The 18086-nt window shown below is 42.0% G+C and overlaps 1 protein-coding gene across 3 annotated transcripts in view; it reads left to right on the top strand.

Annotated features, from left to right (window-relative positions):
• The window catches only part of arhgef25a (Rho guanine nucleotide exchange factor (GEF) 25a), a 43582-nt gene extending 25895 nt beyond the window's left edge, over positions 1-17687 (top strand). For 2 of the 3 annotated variants that reach the window (XM_026153517.1, XM_026153519.1), the window contains 15 exons: positions 3352-3659; positions 4164-4274; positions 7779-7903; positions 9042-9108; positions 9526-9629; positions 9834-9903; positions 11339-11428; positions 11714-11806; positions 12113-12163; positions 12636-12713; positions 12840-13031; positions 13276-13456; positions 14396-14625; positions 14865-14999; positions 15761-17687. In XM_026153517.1, coding sequence (XP_026009302.1) covers positions 3352-3659; positions 4164-4274; positions 7779-7903; positions 9042-9108; positions 9526-9629; positions 9834-9903; positions 11339-11428; positions 11714-11806; positions 12113-12163; positions 12636-12713; positions 12840-13031; positions 13276-13456; positions 14396-14625; positions 14865-14999; positions 15761-15886 — 1961 coding nt within the window. In that variant the 3' untranslated portion in view covers positions 15887-17687. The remainder of the gene's footprint in view (positions 1-3351; positions 3660-4163; positions 4275-7778; positions 7904-9041; positions 9109-9525; positions 9630-9833; positions 9904-11338; positions 11429-11713; positions 11807-12112; positions 12164-12635; positions 12714-12839; positions 13032-13275; positions 13457-14395; positions 14626-14864; positions 15000-15760) is intronic. The other variant, XM_026153518.1, reaches the window with a different exon arrangement.
• The last annotated feature ends 399 nt before the right edge of the window (positions 17688-18086 follow it).

The following is an 18086-nucleotide window of genomic DNA, read 5'->3' as shown; positions in this document are numbered from 1 at the left end:
AACTCATCCACCCATCCATCATCCATCCATCCATCTTCTTAACCAACTTGGGGACTTGGAGCCACAGGAGTCTGTCCCACCTGGCATAGAGACAGGCAGTCACATGCTCTTATAGCTGTCCCTGCCTTTGATTCAGTCACATCTAACTCAAACCTTCATGAGAACAGTGAATCATAAGTTTTCCCTCTCCACATGACTGGACAAGCTGTGCCACATATAGTCATTAGATAATTCAATCAGCTATAAGTGAATTTAACTGTGGTAATAACAAATGGTTGACTGTGAACCACACAAAAAAGGATGGACGTGAAATTATGTAGTGTTCAGCAATCAATAGATTTATCAGACTGACCTTTGGAAAATTAATCATTCACTATATTGACAGAGTTTGAGGATTGCTTAAGTTTATTAGCATTCATTAAACAGCTGAAGATTTCTGCTTCTCAAACGAGTAACTCTTTTTTTTCCTTGGCTTGAATTATAGTTAATTGAACTAAACTGGGTTAGGCTGTGCTTGAGCAAACAAGACATTTGATGAAGTCACCTTAGGTTTAGGAAATAGTGACAGACAGTTATCTGTAGTCTTGTGCCAACTTATTAGTTGCTTAATCTAGAAACCAACTGTGAGTTGAAAAAGAGAAATTGCTGCATAGCTGTATTGACTCTGCAATACCGTACAAATACTAATAGTGAAAGATGGCTCTCTTAAGTTGCCCTCTTAGATGATGTGGGCTGTCTCTTTTCTGTATTGTGACCGACCAACACTAAGAAAAATCTGGAAGTGCCTTGCAACAGATACCCACTTGGCTACAAAGTTACACAGTACAGCAATTTTGGATGAGCCTCCCGCCCCGGCACTCGCTCATCCTCTCAGACAGCGAGTGGGCGAGTGGTGAAAACCTAGCATTAACAAATCACCACAGATCAGGGCAGCTTAATGCAGCCCTTTTTCTCCTGTGCCCTTAACTCTTAATTGTTACAAGCACATAAACAATAGTCAAGTTGCATTAACAAAATCAGCGTGGGTAATCTTTTCTTTGTGGTGCCATTATGGAGATGAATTTCAGTGGGCACTATCAGCATGAAGCACAGCAGGGAAAGAGTGGGAAGGATAGTCCCCCCACCCCCCAGTTTCCTCTTTGTAGGTGTATAACAGTATTAACTCCACTTATCTTGCAATGTGTGGGGCGAGCGGAGGTGGGTTTCTCTAAGGAGAAGCTCATCATCTCCCCTTACAGTTGTCTCACTGTTTCTGTGCAAAAGTGTTATTGATGTCTCCGTAATGACTTGTATAAGGTACAAAGAATACATGATCAGTGGAAGTGCTCAGTTGCCATGGTGACAGATGTAAGGATAGTCGTTATAAAACCAGTAAATAATGTACGCTCTGTGCATCATAAATCTGTACGTGTGACAGAGCTACTGTATCATCCTGATGCAAAGCCTCGAATCGGAGAGCTGCTCTGTCCTGTCTCCAGTCATTTCAAATTGCTTCCAGGCGCTTCAGCGGTGTCAGTCTCTTTAGCCTATTTCTTCAGCTGATGCCTCAAGATAGTTAGAAACAATGTTGCTGGTTGTATCTCTGCACTTTGAACTGCAAACGCTGACCTGGCTAAACTTGAGCAGGAACCTTGGGAAATACAAACCTCTGGGTCTGGCCCTTTGTTAGAGGTCAGGAGAGCTGGGTTGGGAGGGTGCACAATATCACATGTGCTCCCCAGCGTTTTCACATCCTTTCTTCTCTCTGACTGGGGAACCTTCACAGATGGTGGACGCTTTGCTTCTTCCAGATGCAACCATAAATACAATGGCTCTCAGATGCATTTTGATATCCCAATAGTTCCCTGCAGGGTACAGCCATCTTTTTTCTTTAAACTTGCTTGTGTTCCTTATCTTGCTCTGTTCAGATGCTCCTTCTGCTAGGCTTAGATCTCCTTATACACTCTATTTGCAGACTTTTATATGGATATTTGGGTGGGAATTAGAAAGAAAAGTGGATGGGAAAATTGCATGATACATGCTGGGGAAAAATAGAGGAAATGGTATCTCTATGGTGGAAATACACAAGTTAAAGTTATTTTCTTAGTTATCACCTACCATTCACAAGTTTCTGCATTAGCAGAAATACGATCTTATTAGCATGGCCTGTTTGCGCTGAGGTTAATGATTCGTCAAACACTTTGAGTTTTGTGCTGTGCAGAGCACAAAGCTCATTATTATTGATCAGTACTGTGGCTGCTATTGAATTTCTCAGACAAAGAAATTGAGTGAATAAAGTTGTGGAGATTCTTAAATCTTTTAATTATGAACACTGAACTAAGCTGAATGATTTAGCCTGGGTTTAAGTTTGCATCTTATTGCTGAGAACTGCAATAACAGACTGTGGCTCAAATAAAGCGCTCTGAAATCAGGTCAGTGTTGTCTTCTCATGAACAGATGCACAACATAAACTACAAAGTTTTTTTTTGTTTTGTTTTTTTTTTTACAAGTAATGGAAAATAGTTTTTTCTTGAAAGAGTTTCAAGTGTCAGAGGATTAAGGCGCAAAGATGGATAAGAAATATGACTAAATTGTTACAGAAGAGATGAAACACTCCCGACGCACAGTTTAGAAGAAGAGCTCAGGACTGAGAAAGGCTGGAGGAAGGGCGGTAGGTTGATTGGCCGAGGCAAGATGGGAAAGGAAGACAATAAAGAAAAAACAAACAGTCCCCGGCAAGGAGCTCCCCTTCTAAAAAGGATTAAAGAGGATGTCCGGTCCCAGCTCAACCCCCCAACTCACTTCCCATGTCCTCCTGACATCAGTGTGCAGCAGTCAATCTGCAACTGCTTTTTAGTGTATTTTTGTTTCAAATACCGACCCTCATTACCTCTGCTGTCGGCCTTGCATCAGAATGTGGTCAAGTAACGATGGCATGGACTGGTGCACAGCTCAGCAATGTAAAAAAAAAGAAGACAAAAAGTCTGCTTTGCATAATGAAAACATCTTTTATAGTGTAGTTACACACCTGCACAGCCGTGTTTGTAGAACAGAAATTTATATTTCCGCTCTTTATTTTGATTTCTCTCGTTAATCTTTCACTCCTGGTGTGTTGACATGTGTTCTGCCTTCAGTTCTGCATCACCTCGCACACCTGCAGTTAAGCCTCGTCTACTAGTCAAGCGAGGGTTGTGTCCCTGAAACAAAATGCTCTTTTTGCACATTTGTCGAAGTCCACAGATTCATTGATTAACTTAAGTCTGTACTTGGAGCCTTTACTCTGCCTCATGACCCATTTAACCCTTATCTATTGATTGTTTTCCTTCGCCAGTAACCTTTTGCTTCTCCTGTCTCTTTATGCCTTTTCTTCAGACTCGTATTCGGCAGCAGGCAGTGAGGGCAGCATCTCCACCTCCGTGGCGTCGCTGCCCCCACAGGCATCAGGCAGCTCGGCCCCCAGCTCCCCAGGCTCCAGGCGCTCTGTGAGCACCCTTAAAAAATGGCTCACAAACCCTGTCCGCAAACTTAGCGCTGGATCCACCGCCAAAGGAGAGCGTCAGGTCCGCAAACTTGAGGGAAAGCCTGCATGTCTTCCATCCCACAGCCAGAACCAAGATATGGGGAGCCTCCCAAGGCCTGTAGAGAGTCTCACCATCTTGCCTGTCACCCACAGAGAACCGGTGAGAATTTTTTTGATCATACGAACTAATCAAACAAAGCTTTGCCTGGTGAGTTTTGCAGTTCCGTTCTGCACATTTCACATGAACCGCCTCATAAGTAAACTGAAATTATTACTGCACCTCGTTAACAGTAGATATTTGTATAAACTGGTTGTGATGCATGCAAAACTTCATTCTTGGGCAAACACAAATTAAAACCAACATCTTGACCACACTTGTTTATTTTAGGTAGCGCAAGGTTGTCAGTGGAGAAGCAGGTTTGATGTAGAGTTAATCCCCGGAGGAACAAGTACCATGTCAGTTAGCAGTGTTGCTGTGAATGACAGCAGCATTGCTGGCTCTTCCTGCAGTCTCTCACCCTACCTTGTTCTCTTATGTGTCCTCTTTTTCTTTTTAGCGCCGCCTGTGTCTCTCTGTGCCAGAACACATATGCACGCAACAGATTTTGTTATTCTGACACTGTGAACGTTTGTGTATGTGTGTGTGTGTGTGTGTGTATTCCAGGAGTGGAAAGATGGCCTGGCAAGCCCTGAGGACCTGTCACCAGCTACTCTACAGTCACCCAGCTGCATAACTGACTCGCTGATTGGCTGCACGTCACTGCCAAACGCCCAGGTCTGCCATCTTGATATGCTATCAAAATAACACCCAACCCTGTCCTGTTATGTCTCATATCACATATGATAAGTATCGCATAGAAATGACACCAAGCAGAACTTATACGTTGCTAACTTAAATGCAGTTAGTAATCTTTTGAAAGGAGGCCTGTTTTATATGATCTAGTAGCTGGCTATGAGATTGAAACTATGAAAATAATCCATTACCAATTCATTATAGCTGACAGTCTCAGAGAGGAGTAGAAATAATACTCTCAGTGAGGACGTAGCCTGGTGGGGAGGTGACATCAGCGCTCTTTGTCTCCATGGCCCTCCAGCCAGAGCTGGAAATGACTAACTCCACTGCTGCTGGAGGAGCTCAACGATGAAGCAACATGAGCACACAAACGCACGTAGGAGGGCTGCTTTTTGTAGCCACATATGTTACATACATATGCAGACATATATATGTGTGTGTGTGTATATATATGTACACAAATGCAGACATATGCACAGATGCATATGGAGACAAACTCTCAGACCAGATCGATGCCCCGAGGACCAGAGGGCAGAATCTGAGCGTGGCCAGTGTGATGCATGACACACATTCAACATGTTGCAGAAGGACATGCCTGGAGATAAATAAGAAACGGCAAATGTGGTGAAAGATGACTTCACTTTTAGAACAAAGAAATGCTTAACAAAGAAGCGAGCCCGTCTCCATTTCTCCATCAAACTGCTTGTGGCAAAGGAGTGTCTTAAGCTGGCTGGTCCCTTTTTGCTGCTAGAAGCTCGCTGGAAAATGGTGTTTGTTTGAACAGCGGGAGTGTTGCGTTAACCTGCGGTGCCTGCGTCCCATCAACAGGAAACAATAACGATGTCTGAGCATTTAAACACTGTGAAGTGCGTCCTGTTGTTGAATCGAGACCTGGGCACTTAAACTATAATTTCAGCCTCAACAACACTTTGAAAGACAATAGCGGGATTACATCAGAGGGATGAGGTCAGCGCTGTGGTGTTTTTACTGCCAATGTTTGGTAGGAGAGCGAAAGCTACACACAGGGAGAGAGGTGGTGTGAGAGAGATTAAATTATGTAGGTCAGTCATCTCCGATGGTTCCTGTCATCTACACCACCTTCTCCGCCGACGGGCTCAGCGTTAAATGCGCTGCTCGTCTCCCCCACCCACCTTTTTAAAATAAAACTATAGTGTTTTTGATCAAGCACGGGAAATTTCTTACGATGTCCGCAGGTCTAACAAGCCGCTGTGTTAAAAAACAAGCCGGAACAAATGATCAACAGATCTATTAAATCACTTTTTCCTGAAGAACAGCTTGTACAGTCTCTGATCTTCACTCATAAAACGTATCAAACAGAAAACTCTTAACTAAAAGAATAAACTTTAACTCAAACCGGGACAGAAACTGTGAAAAGAGTTATGTGGTGCATTAGTTGTGAGCGCTCTTCAAAGCCATCCTTTGCTGTGTGACACCGGTGTTATTGCTGTTAAATTAGATTTTTCTGCACTTGAGACATAATGAAATCACCCAACTCTGTTTGTATCACAGTATCATAACTTTGATGTGCACTTGTGTGCATAAGGATTGCTTTGCCCCATCCCTTATAAAAATAAAAAATTGCTGATGCCACCTCTGCAGTGGAAAATACAGTTTCAAGCACAGGCCGTAATACCTATATTACAGTTTAAACAATCACATTTTAAGCCACACAGATTCATGTTTCCTTACATGAGGGCCTTTAAATTCACTTTACTACTGGTGATTTGCAGCAGTCTGTGTTCCAAGTGAAGAGTGCAATCAAAAGTTGGTCCACAGCTATAAATATGAAATAACAAAAGGCAGATATCAAATTATGGACAATTTATTTATTAGATTAAAACACTGTGCTTTAATCCAAGACAAAAATATAGTCAATGCAAATATTCTGTGGTGCAAACCTCTACATGCAAACATCCTTTTTTTGTTCTCATATCCAGATAATTACACTTTTATAATAAAATTCTTCTTTGATTTCTACACATAAAACTTGGAGCTTGTATTTTTTTTACCCATAGAAAAAAATAAGTTTTGTAATCACTTCGCTCTCAACTGAACTTACTTGCTTGGAAAGGTTTGGCCTCGACTTATTCTAAAACTGTTGTCAGTTTATTTCGCAGGCTTCTGGCTAGAAAACAAAACTTACAACAGAGAGAGACAAGGGATTTTTTTTTCCTGTGGGTTTTGCCACAGCACACCTGGAAATGATCAGGGAACCAGGGAGACCTGTCAGCTAGGCTGGAGCACTCCTAGCGGGGCAAGATGAGCTGGGGGAGAGAGGGTCTTCGTGGAGTCTCTCTGTCTCTCTTACTTGGCTTTGTCTCTTTCACACGCACCCCTGTGACACGACCAGAAGCTCAAAACTTCTTGATGGCAGCAAGTTTATCAAGGGGAACGCAGGTGAACAAGTTGAACTAGACCAGAGGAGAAAAGGAGAGTCTTGTCCCTCTTTCCGTTTGCTTATATGTGTATCAGTCCAGCCGTGAATTTATTTCTCTTTTGGGCAGCCTTCTGCCAGGCGGGTCTGAGTGGTTAGGTGTGTGTCTGGTGGTTTGTGTATGTGTTTAAGGCGGGGTGGTTCTGCTTGACTGGGACAAGGGGACACTGGGATTTAGGTAAAGACAGATGTCTGCCCCTATAGGTTTCCGGAGTCAGGAGAGAGTCAAAAGGCTAAAAAGAAATGCTTTAAAAATAGAAGGAGCAACTTTTTAAATAGATACAGTTAGACAGACATATTGTAGTGAGGTTTGAAGGGATGAGTGTGAATGCTAATATAGACAAACTAAGGGTTGTCTGCAGATGTTAAGCACGTCTCTGTTGAGTTAGTCATGACTTAAATCTTTGCAGGCCCTCTTTGCGGTGTGCACAATGACTCTATATTTGTGCTAGAACCCCCACAGGAAATTATATCAATTCCAGGAAAAAGCTTGAAAAAGGAGGTCACGTATGTACCACATGAACACAATCGATTAGATCGCAGTAACCCTGGGTTTATCTCGGGTACAACGTGGCCAATAAGGCAGGAAGTACTAATGTAAAAGATGCTGGTGCCAAGTTAAACCAAAGGAGATGTGCCATGCGTGTTAATATATAGTTTGTTTGAATTCCCAATTGGCAAATGAATTTATTAATTTAAACTTCAATAGTGTAATGCCACAAAATACAGGTTTGTTCTAAATGATTATCAGGAACAGCTTTATTTATTATCTTCTACAAGCACAGCCCCCCCCCGACTCTTTATCTGTTTTTTTCTATGTGTGTCACAGCATGCATCATTAACAACAACAATCTGATCTTTTTATCATTCAATCTCTGTTACTCGTGTCTCTCTGCGCTCCCTGGTCACCCTGGCAACCTGCATCATTACCATTTCTCTCCTGCTCTTTATCTCCCTTTGTTTACTTTATTCCTGGCATGATCCACATTACCTTTGATAAACAGTTTGTCTGCCTGTCTCTTCCTCCTCAGGACACGCAGTCCATCGGTGTTCTGCCAGATGACAGCGAGTCCGTCTTGATGGACGACACCTCCAGCCAATGGTCAGCTGCAGCTGACACCGAGGAGGAGAGGAAGAGTGCCTTAGAGAAAAGCATGTATGTGTTTCAGACGTCACTTAATTTATGCCCGATGGCAATTCGGGCTGTTGTCCATTCTTTAAATAAATGTGTTGTCTCAAACAGCAATATATTTAAGTGCAGCTGCTCTTAGAAAGCGTTAGCACTTGCAGCTCAGCTTACAGCCGAGATGCAGCTGAGTGCGTCTCCTTGCATGTTGAGTTGATGGTGGAACTAAATGACAATTTCACTTATTTTGAGGATTTTCCAGAAATCGCTGTCTGACTTATAAAAGAATATGCAGAGTAATAACTAAGATTAATGGTGCCTTTGTTCCATTCGGCTGCTTTATTTTCAGGTTCATTGCGACACTGCTTTACTTGGACACTTCAAATAACTGAGCCATTGTTAATATGTTTGATGGTCCTTTTCCTGCTATGACAAGATAAATGTCTGTTCAGAAGCACCTACAGGGCAGGTCACTGCACCAAAGAAGAGAAAAGTAAAGCTTTTCCTTTTACTAGTCTAAAAATTCAGATTGACTTCTGAAAAAAATGAAAGGAATAACAGTAATACTGAAGACAGACAGTGCTTTAAGATGACTCATATAGTAAGTACTGATAGTTTTAGATTGAAGTTTTTATAAAAGGTATTTGTGAAATATGTTTTTAGGTGGTAAAACTGTAATGATTTATGTGGATCATCTTACTTATCTGTTGAGCTTAAAACATTACTATTATTACTAGTAATGTTTACTATTACTAAGCATTAATTAGCAGTTGTCACATGACCAACGCTCCATACTGTGGTCATGACGTGGTATCTTAGCTTTCCTCCTGATAACGAGTGCAAGGCAGTCACAAGTCACGGGAAACATAAACATAGGTGTTTATTTAAATTTTGCACGTTCAGCTGATCCTCAGTTAATAATTCTGTTAGCTAATTAGATTTATTGGACTTAGAGTGTATGGTCTGAATACCTGCTGTGTTTTCTCTCTAGCTTGTACCAAATCACATATTCATTTCCAGGAAACTCCTTATAAACTTGTTATTATTATTTCCATTCTAGAAATATATTAGCAAACTGGGACCTGTAAAATGAAGTGTTTTGCAGGGTGCAGAAAGAATTCAGTGAGATAATCCTAACCGTAATCTTTCCTCATTTATATTTTTATAGGTATGTGCTGAAGGAGCTTATTGAGACTGAGAAGTACTACGTGTCAGACCTGGGGCTCATAGTGGAGGTAAACCACCGAGTCTGGCAGCTAAGAACACACAATCTCCCTGACAAAAAGGAGCACGCTTAGTCATCCTTGCAGTCTTTCAAAGCGAGCTCTAAAGCTTAACCATCACAGTTCTGTCACTTTACTCCACACTTCGGTCTGCCTCCATCACACCATCTCCAAACTTAAGCAGATTTTGTGAATTATTAGCGTGAGGAGTGTTATATTGCTGCTCCTACTGCTGAAAATAGCTCAAGATATTTTGGTTCAGAAATGAATTCTTGCCATCTGAAGGTTAATTAAAACTCCAAAACAGTGTGTGTGTGATTGCTGCTCTTTGTTATAACGACTTCACTGTATTTACTTTTACTGTTTTGAGCCAGCTGCAGATTTTTGCAGGACTTAAGAAACAACGGCTGCTTTCTCTCCTTTTTGCAGGGCTACATGGCCACAATGAGCGCCAAAGGTGTGCAGGAGGACATGAAGGGAAAAGACAAAATTGTTTTTGGGAACATTCATCAAATATTTGACTGGCATAAAGAGTAAGTCCCTATTTTTTTTTTCACGGAAGTGAGTGGAGGAAAGTGTGTGAAAAATATACGCTTGCTCTAACTGCATGCAAAATGAAAGGCAAACAATAAATTGCAGAGTACGTGCTTGTAGCTCAGAGAGGACAAAGGAAAAAAAGTGCAGGAGGGAAATCTGACCTTCCGTTTTGTGGATGTGTGTGTGTTTCCTCTATGTAGCTACTTCCTGGGAGAGCTGGAGAAGTGTTTGGCAGAGCCAGAGCGGCTGGCTCAGCTCTTCATTAAACATGTGAGTATGGTGTAAAGACACACACACAAATGCACGTACGCACATAGTGCACGTGTCTAGGTCTACTTTTTGTGCTGTTTGGAGTAAAGGTAAAAAAGAGCTACAGAAAACAAAACACAGAGCTCCTGCTTATCCTTTACCGTACCTCTTTCCGTCTCTCTCAGCTGCCAACATCTCTCCTTCCTCTTCCCTGTTACTGATACGTCTTAGTCAGGCTGTGTTTTTACAAGCGTGCACATGGCTAACAGACACACACACATGACACGCTGTCTGATCTTGCAGTCTGGGCTGGAGGACTGGTCAGGAAACACCAGGGGAAAACAGTCTGAAAAGCAAACAAGAATAAAAGGAAGAATAATAAATTTTAAGCTCAGACTTTTTGATATGAAAGATTTTTTTCCTCCCCTCCCAAAAGCAGGGTCGTCTTTCTTTCACATCTTGACTCAAGAACGATGACACATGCAAAAAGATTCCCTGTTTAGTATATTGTTCTGCCAGTAGAACAGAGCTAGAGTCACTATAAGGTCACAACACTGATACAGCAGGAAAAATTAGATTTATGTATACTGAGTGAGTGGTGACACATGCAGATGAGATAGACATAATGCACAATTTTACCATGTCGCTTCTTTTTGTGAACGTGATTAACTTAAATGTGTGTCTGTCTCTGACTGTAGCTCTTTAAACAATCCAATAAGGCTGAGCCCTCTGGACAATTAACTTAAAAAGCCTGTGGGGGAATAAAAAAACTTGTAACTAAATCTAAGCACAGTGTCAAACTGTGAAAACAAGCAGACTGGGAACACGGTCCTAATGAAAAACAGAAAACACAGTTGGCTTTTAACAAGCTGAGTCACTTGTATACAACACATGTGCTCACTTGCACACATATAGAGACACACATGAACACGTGAACCCTCGTGTGTCAGCAGTCGCTGTCTGCAGTGTTACATGATGTCCACTGAGGTGTAGCAGCTTGCTGTTCTCTAGGTTACAGAGCCATGTCTGTTGCTAGGTGTACTCCCATATTGGCAGCCTTTAAAAGGCTCTGGTTACACAGAGGGCAACCTGGGTAAATTATACATAACCTGATGCTCATCTACATATAACTCCATTAGGCCTCTCAGGTCTGCCACATCTGCACTTCCACGCCAATTAGTCACACAAGAGTAGGCACTACCAGACAGAGCTGGCTTCAAAGGCCCAGTCTTAGACGAATCATTATTGCTCTGCTCCCTTTCATCCCAAAGAGCAACCAGAGACCCGCACATTGATTACTCATGTTTGTACTCACTTTCATGGGCATTTTCATTTACTTGTAATGCTCCTTAAGATCTGTATTTCTCATCTCATCTTTTTTTTCTTTTACCATGTGGCTAACGTTTTGTAACAAAATGCTCAGTGAAATTATTTTATAATGTGGCTCGTATTGCAGGAGAGGCGCCTGCATATGTATGTTGTGTACTGTCAGAACAAGCCCAAGTCAGAACACATTGTCTCAGAATACATCGAGACTTACTTTGAGGTGAGTGAATTTCAACGTCTGACTCTGTGCAGTTTTTCTGTTTAGCCTAACCATCTTCAAGATGCTGTTTATATTTCTGTTCTGTTTATGCCCACGACTGTGTACGTGCGACTTTGTTTTCTGATTTGCCATTTGTTTATTATTCCAACTGACAGCAAGAACAAGACAAATAGGTATTAGTTGCAGAGCCTGTGCTTTATGGTCATAGAGGAATTATACAGGCCAACAGCTGCCGTGTTTTGTGCTGTCACGTCGATAAAATGTTGCGTCCGTTTCCGCTGTTAGGAGCTCCGGCAGCAGCTGGGCCACAGGCTGCAGCTGAACGACCTGCTCATCAAACCTGTCCAGAGGATCATGAAGTATCAGCTTCTGCTCAAGGTAAAAAGCATGTCATTGCTGTACTGTTAGCCAAACACCAGCGCCGTGTCTGCTATGGGGTTGCAAACATACAAGTAGAAAAACCAAAACACTTACATACAAACCTCTGTGCAGAAATGCTGATCACACACAATGTTGTCTGGTCAGGGTGCGATTAAGCGGGAGAGAAAGAGGCTCTATATATAAAATTTAAACAATAGTGTGTAAAAGTCCTTGAGCAGTATTCAGCTCATAAATACTGCCTCTCATTATTCTGCCCAGCAAACCTGGAATGCTCTGGTGACCGTGCTGTGTTTATTTCAACAGGACTTCCTAAAGTATTACACCAAAGCTGGGATGGACACGGAGGAGCTGGAGGTGGGTTTTGCTCTTTGCGCTTTAAATGGATAGATACATTTATTTATCCGTGTGGGGAAATTTGCTTGTAGCAAATTGTGGCTGACATTTGTATACACCATATAAGAACAATAACATCAACATAAGCAGCCATAAGCACACAATATGCAAACACTTTCACTGTCCTTGCATCTTAGGGATGACTTTAGCCACATCAATCTAGCCTCCTATGCGTTGCCCATGTTTAGAAATTTGATGGCTTGAGGAATATAAAATTGGACCTGTTTTGGTAAATATGAGGGAACAATAGTGTTGTGCAGATTGTAATAGTTTAAAGAAGGAGGCGAGTGAATGCCTCACATCACTCACAAAATTATGTACTTTATTCCATACTTGATCCCTATAAATGCTTTCTAAGCTTGCTAATCAAATTCCTAGCAACATAGTTGCTGTCGTTACTGTGCTTCTAATTGCCTTTCCCCCTTGTAAACAGAAAGCAGTAGAAGTGATGTGTTTTGTGCCAAAACGTTGCAATGACATGATGAATGTGGGCAGACTACAAGGTTTTGAGGTATGTCTCTGGATGTTTGGATCATCTTTCCTCCAAAAATTTGCCTTGGAATAATTTGTGTTCAGCTCATGAAAACCACAGTCTAACTACTTTCCCCGTTTTTTGGTTTTGTTTTAACTTTACCAGGGTAAGATCACAGCCCAGGGCAAGCTTCTCCAGCAGGACACCTTCACTGTTATAGAGCAGGACAGTGGCTTCCTGTCTCGTGCCAAGGAAAGACGCGTCTTCCTGTTTGAGCAGTTGGTCATCTTTAGTGAGCCGATAGACAGGAAGAAAGGCTTTTCACTCCCTGGATACATATTTAAAAACAGCATCAAGGTGAGAGCCTACTAAGCCTTAATAAACTCAAATGAGCCACACAGGATGTTTTTATGAACTGTATGCACTAATAAAAAGAAAAGAGAAAGTTCAACTCACTCCCAGGTTAGAAGTTACGTAACAGAACCAAAACGCACTCATTCCTGCCTGGCTTACATAATTCTGTCTTGTGGACTTTTTAGAGGCATGCGTGTGTTAACAAAGCATTTAACAAGCAAAGTCGAATCATATATATATGTTTCAGGTGAGCTGCCTGGGGGTGGAGCCCAGTGTGGACAGCGATGATGCGCGCTTTGTGCTGACATTACGCAATCCCGATGGAAGTGTGGTGCGCTTCCAGATGCAGGCCTCCTCCCCAGAGATAGGAAGGGCCTGGGTCAATGATGTGGTTCAGATCTTGGAAAGCCAGCGCAACTTCCTTAATGGTAAGTGCCAACCGAGTAAAGAAGACTCACATTTCAATCCAGTTCAGTTCAGATTTAATTTATATAGCACCAAATCACAACAACAGTCACCTCAAGCCATGGTGAAGTGAAGCAATCCCTTATGAGCAAGCACTCAACCACGCTCAGTGAGGGGCAGTGGGGGTGATAGCAAAGAAAAAGATAGCAGACGAAGGGGGAGAGATGATAAAAATTCAATGACATGCTGCAGTGGGGGAGAAATTTATGGATCTCTCACATCTATAAGTTATATTTTAGCTTGGAGTTTAGAGTTTCATTTATTGTCTATGTGACAAGCTTACAAGACTGTGTAGTCTTTATATTCCCAGCACACCTAGAAGAAAAAAGAAGGTTAGAAAATATTCAATTATTATTATTAAAATTGCAAGATTGCATGACGTTAGCATAAAGCATGGCATATGTAAATATACTGACCAACTTTTTCACGGTTTTGGCTTTGCATGAAAAAAATAGAAATAAATAAAAGACTGTCATTGTGGATTTTTGTAGTGTTATGTCAGAACTTTACATTTAATTTGCATTTTTATGATCATAACTTTGAAGTTGTAAGGATTTGGTATCATCCACTGTGTTTTTTATGGAACACTGACATGAAGAACCCATTAACTTTCTTTATTTATTATCAACAAAACCTAATGTTAGTCATTGCTTTTCAAAAGCACTTGTATTTATTGAGGATCTTTTGGTAGTACTGAGCAGCCTGTATGGGTTCCGCTGTATAAGCAGGTGATGATTACAATATAATGCTGTGATGTTGTAATAATATGAAAATATGTCTTATCATAGATGTCTTCATTTCCTCAACAAATACATACTTAAATCCTCTGGATGCATTGTTTTATAAAAGATTCAGAATCAGCAGCAGAGTTTCATAAGACCTGCCTGTTGTTTCTCTCTCAGCCTTACAGTCGCCTATTGAGTACCAGCGGCGAGAGAGCAAGTCTAATAGCCTGGGCCGCAGTATGAGGCCCCCTCTGTCTGCTGCCAGTGCCCTGCGGCCTCACTCCTCTGCCTCCATTGACCGTCATAAACTGCCCTCCCTTCACTCTCACAACACCTCCCTTCCTGCGCTCTACCTTCCAAGCCAAGGCCAGAGCCAAGGATCCAATGAGACCTACTCGCTGAGGGATGTAAGTCACTTGTGTTTCTTTCATCTCTGCATACAGTGACACTGTCCAGCAGTAACTGCTTACTCAAACTCAATCCTTCTGTTCATGAGACACTGCATGGCCTATTTATCTCTTAAGCTTTTACTGCTTCTGGACTGGAATGTTGCAAAAAAATAAAATATTAATAAAAAACAGCAAATGGTATTGTGTGCATGCACTCCTGTACTTAGAGACTTATCTGTTCTTACCTGCTTCTGCAGCCCACTGTGGTCCAGCCATGCCCTGCTGACTCCCACACTGTTTCTCCATCACATGTCCGACTTGGCTTAACTGATCAGCCAAACTGTCAAGCTGTGTCAAATGGGCTGTACACCCCAACCACACAAAGTGTACAGGTAGTGTATACGTATGCACAAATCAGTCTGTGGGGTTGGTTCGATGGTACACATGTAATTATTTCGCACAAAACGTCACAATTAATTAATAGCAAAAAAGCGTCACAAAGCTCTACAGTGGGAAATAAGGTCTAATTAACTGATTTCCTTAAAGGCATTTACCATTAAAATGGTAACTATTTTTTCAGACACACCGTAGAGACATTGTTGAGTCATAAAAAGAGTTATTTCCCCCCCTGTTGGATGGTAAAGGAATTATTAAAACTCTGAACATTTTTGAAGGAAACCCGATTACAACAGCTTCACAGTAAGAATTCGGGTCTCGCTGTCCTGGAAGCTCGGAATTTTATTCAAAAATAGGAGCATCCTGTTATTGGGATTCCGTGCATTACCATTAGCAGAGTTTCCCTCTGTCATCACTTGGCTCGTGTCCGTAGAGGGACTGCGCTGACCGGTCAGAAGTTGTTGTTCTTCGTTTCGCTCTCTGTTTACTCAGGTTGGACAGACTTGGCACACAACAAACAGGAAGTAGGCAGAGACAGAATTCAGCAAAAGGAAGTCAGAAAAAGATGCCTATCAAACGCAGATAATCGTTTCCTATACTTGTGCTGGGGAACATACAGAAGATGGGTGGGCCAGTGCGTTTTTCAGGCTGAGGCTGTAAAAGAAAAGTGCTGGGATAGAACGGTGTATCGTGTTGTTTTTGATATGAAAATCAAAATGCGGTATGTCTTTGTGATGAACATCCCCTCTCTCCCCAGCAGAGAGCAGGAGAGGGCTGCCGCAGGGGTCAGGCTTCTGATGCTGGAAACCAGGGTCCATTGTCGGGTCCATCAGCTGGACGACGTCCCAGCAACCTGGCCCAGCTAGCTGAGGATGACCTTTGAACTTTGGTGCCGTGTGCGTCATCGGTCAGGAGGACGGCAGCTAAGGCCACAGCTGGGAAGACAAGAATCGACTATTTGTTTATGCCAGACTGCACCTTACCTGGTTCAGTCAAGATTTCTGAAGATCAATGAAGGACCCTGATGAATATATGAAGGAACTATGGGCTGCAACTATGATAAATGACTTTGCTCCTTTTTAGAGAGCCATTTAAAGGGAGGTGACTTAGCCTTGATCACCTTCAGTGTACACGAACAGCACCCAGTGGGATGTCACTGGACTCATAGTTACAAAATACTCCGTGGACACTTACTGTTGTGACAGTTTCTGCTTTTTACCTTTTTTGAGAGTTTATATTCTCTCTTTGAAAGGGCAAGGGGAATTTGTTTGATGATTCCATTCCTAAATGGGGAAGTCACTGGAGTTACGTGTGTGCCTGAATGTATGTTTATGAAATTATGTGTGGATGTGTTTGTGCGCATGAGAGTGTGGAAGGAGTGGCTCTGGCTCCTCTTGTACTCTCTGTTAAACTTCCTTGAAGAGCTTTTTTGTTTTCTGATGCCCCATTGCGAAGACAAACACAGTTACATTTTTACATTTTATTTTCATTTCCCTGCTGACAACTGAGTTTGCCGTTTGTGTTAACAAGAAGAGGAAAGACAAAATGTGCCACAAGTACTTTACTCGCTCAAATTTCATCTGCAAGTAAAAGAACTTTCTTTCTTGCCGCCATGTTGAGAGCACCTCTTTGCTCTGTTATTCTGTTTGACCGGCCTCCCTTTGATCCGGACAAAAAGGCATGAGGAAGCCCCCTGGAGGCTCTCTGTGGGTATGACGTCACTTCAGAATACTTTTTACTCTTTGGGCAACTCCAGAGGAGTTGCGAGATATGCATTAAAGGGCCTGCTGTGCTGACCCAAAGTTCTGCATGCAACATCTTTACATACATCTTTCTTTCTTTCTTTACAAGCCAACTTGGGTTGCTTGTGATTTTTGGGGACAGGGGTCCCTAAAACAGCTCATTGGTTTAAACTAATATGAATTGTTTCATCGGTCCACTTTTGTCATGTTAAAAGCCGTGCACCATTTCTATAAACTCTGTTAGCTTTTGGCCACATGGGCTAAATACTGTACAGTGCATACCATAAATTATACATTTTCACTTGTACCACGAAGAATGACCAAGGTATGCCAAAAAATGTCACCGTTCCAGATGGTCCCATTGAAAATGACATGTTGTTGCATAAACAGAGCGATGCTGACAAATCTGCATGCGCCCACCTCCTCAACAGTGCCAAACACAACTGCAGCTCAGCTTGCCGCTACTCTTACCACCAGTCGTTGATATTTGTGTTTCTATCTGGACGGTGTCAAAAAGAAGAGGAGAGCGGAGTAGGTCTGTTCTTCTTTGTGGCCAATAGAGGTCCCCACAAGGCTTCCATTCTCAGTTGAGTTGAATCATACAGCTGCACCAAAGATCAATAGGCCTCATGCTTCCTGCTAACAGTGAAGCTGCTTGCTAATCGATCGGTCCAAAAGGCAACACTAAATTACCTTAAGTAAACTGAAAGATGGGGCATTAGATGACTTGAACCATCTCATAAAATGTATCTGCAGTTAATGTGAAGTGGTGAGGTTTTTCATGGGAATTACTGATCAGGCAGTTTTGCATGTAACACAAAGGAATACCACTACAGAGAACCAAAAGCAAGGACATAAAACCAAGAGAGGGTTTGTTAATGACATGCTTGACTGAGTAGAAACAGTTGTATCATATGAATTAAAAAGTGTCTTTGAAACAGAGTGTAGTTTTTGTGTTTTTCTTTGTATTTGAGACTTATTTACTTTAAAATACACAACCATCTATACAGAGTATTTGAACAAGTATTTGACCTCGATGTCAGGTAAGTAAATTTAAAGGAAATTCACTCGATGGGCTCTGCAATCTGCGCTGAATTCTCTTAAATTCTGATTTGATTCAGATTAAACTTTCAAATTTGCCGTGGAGGTCCTCAGACTCCACCGCGGGACCTCTGACAAAGACAAAGCATTTTGCTTGCTTTTGCATCCCAGCTGGAGAAAGTTCAAACAGGATTAAAAACAAAGGGAAGAAACCCCTGGATGAGCAGACATCTGGTTGGCTGGCCTTTGAATAAAGCCCCATTCTGGGCAGTAAAGCGAGGCCGATCGTAATGTGGCTGT

Source organism: Astatotilapia calliptera, chromosome 20, assembly GCF_900246225.1.
Source record: "Astatotilapia calliptera chromosome 20, fAstCal1.2, whole genome shotgun sequence".
In the NCBI taxonomy this organism is placed as follows: Eukaryota; Metazoa; Chordata; class Actinopteri; order Cichliformes; family Cichlidae; genus Astatotilapia; species Astatotilapia calliptera.
This window is presented reverse-complemented; position numbering and strand designations above follow the sequence as displayed.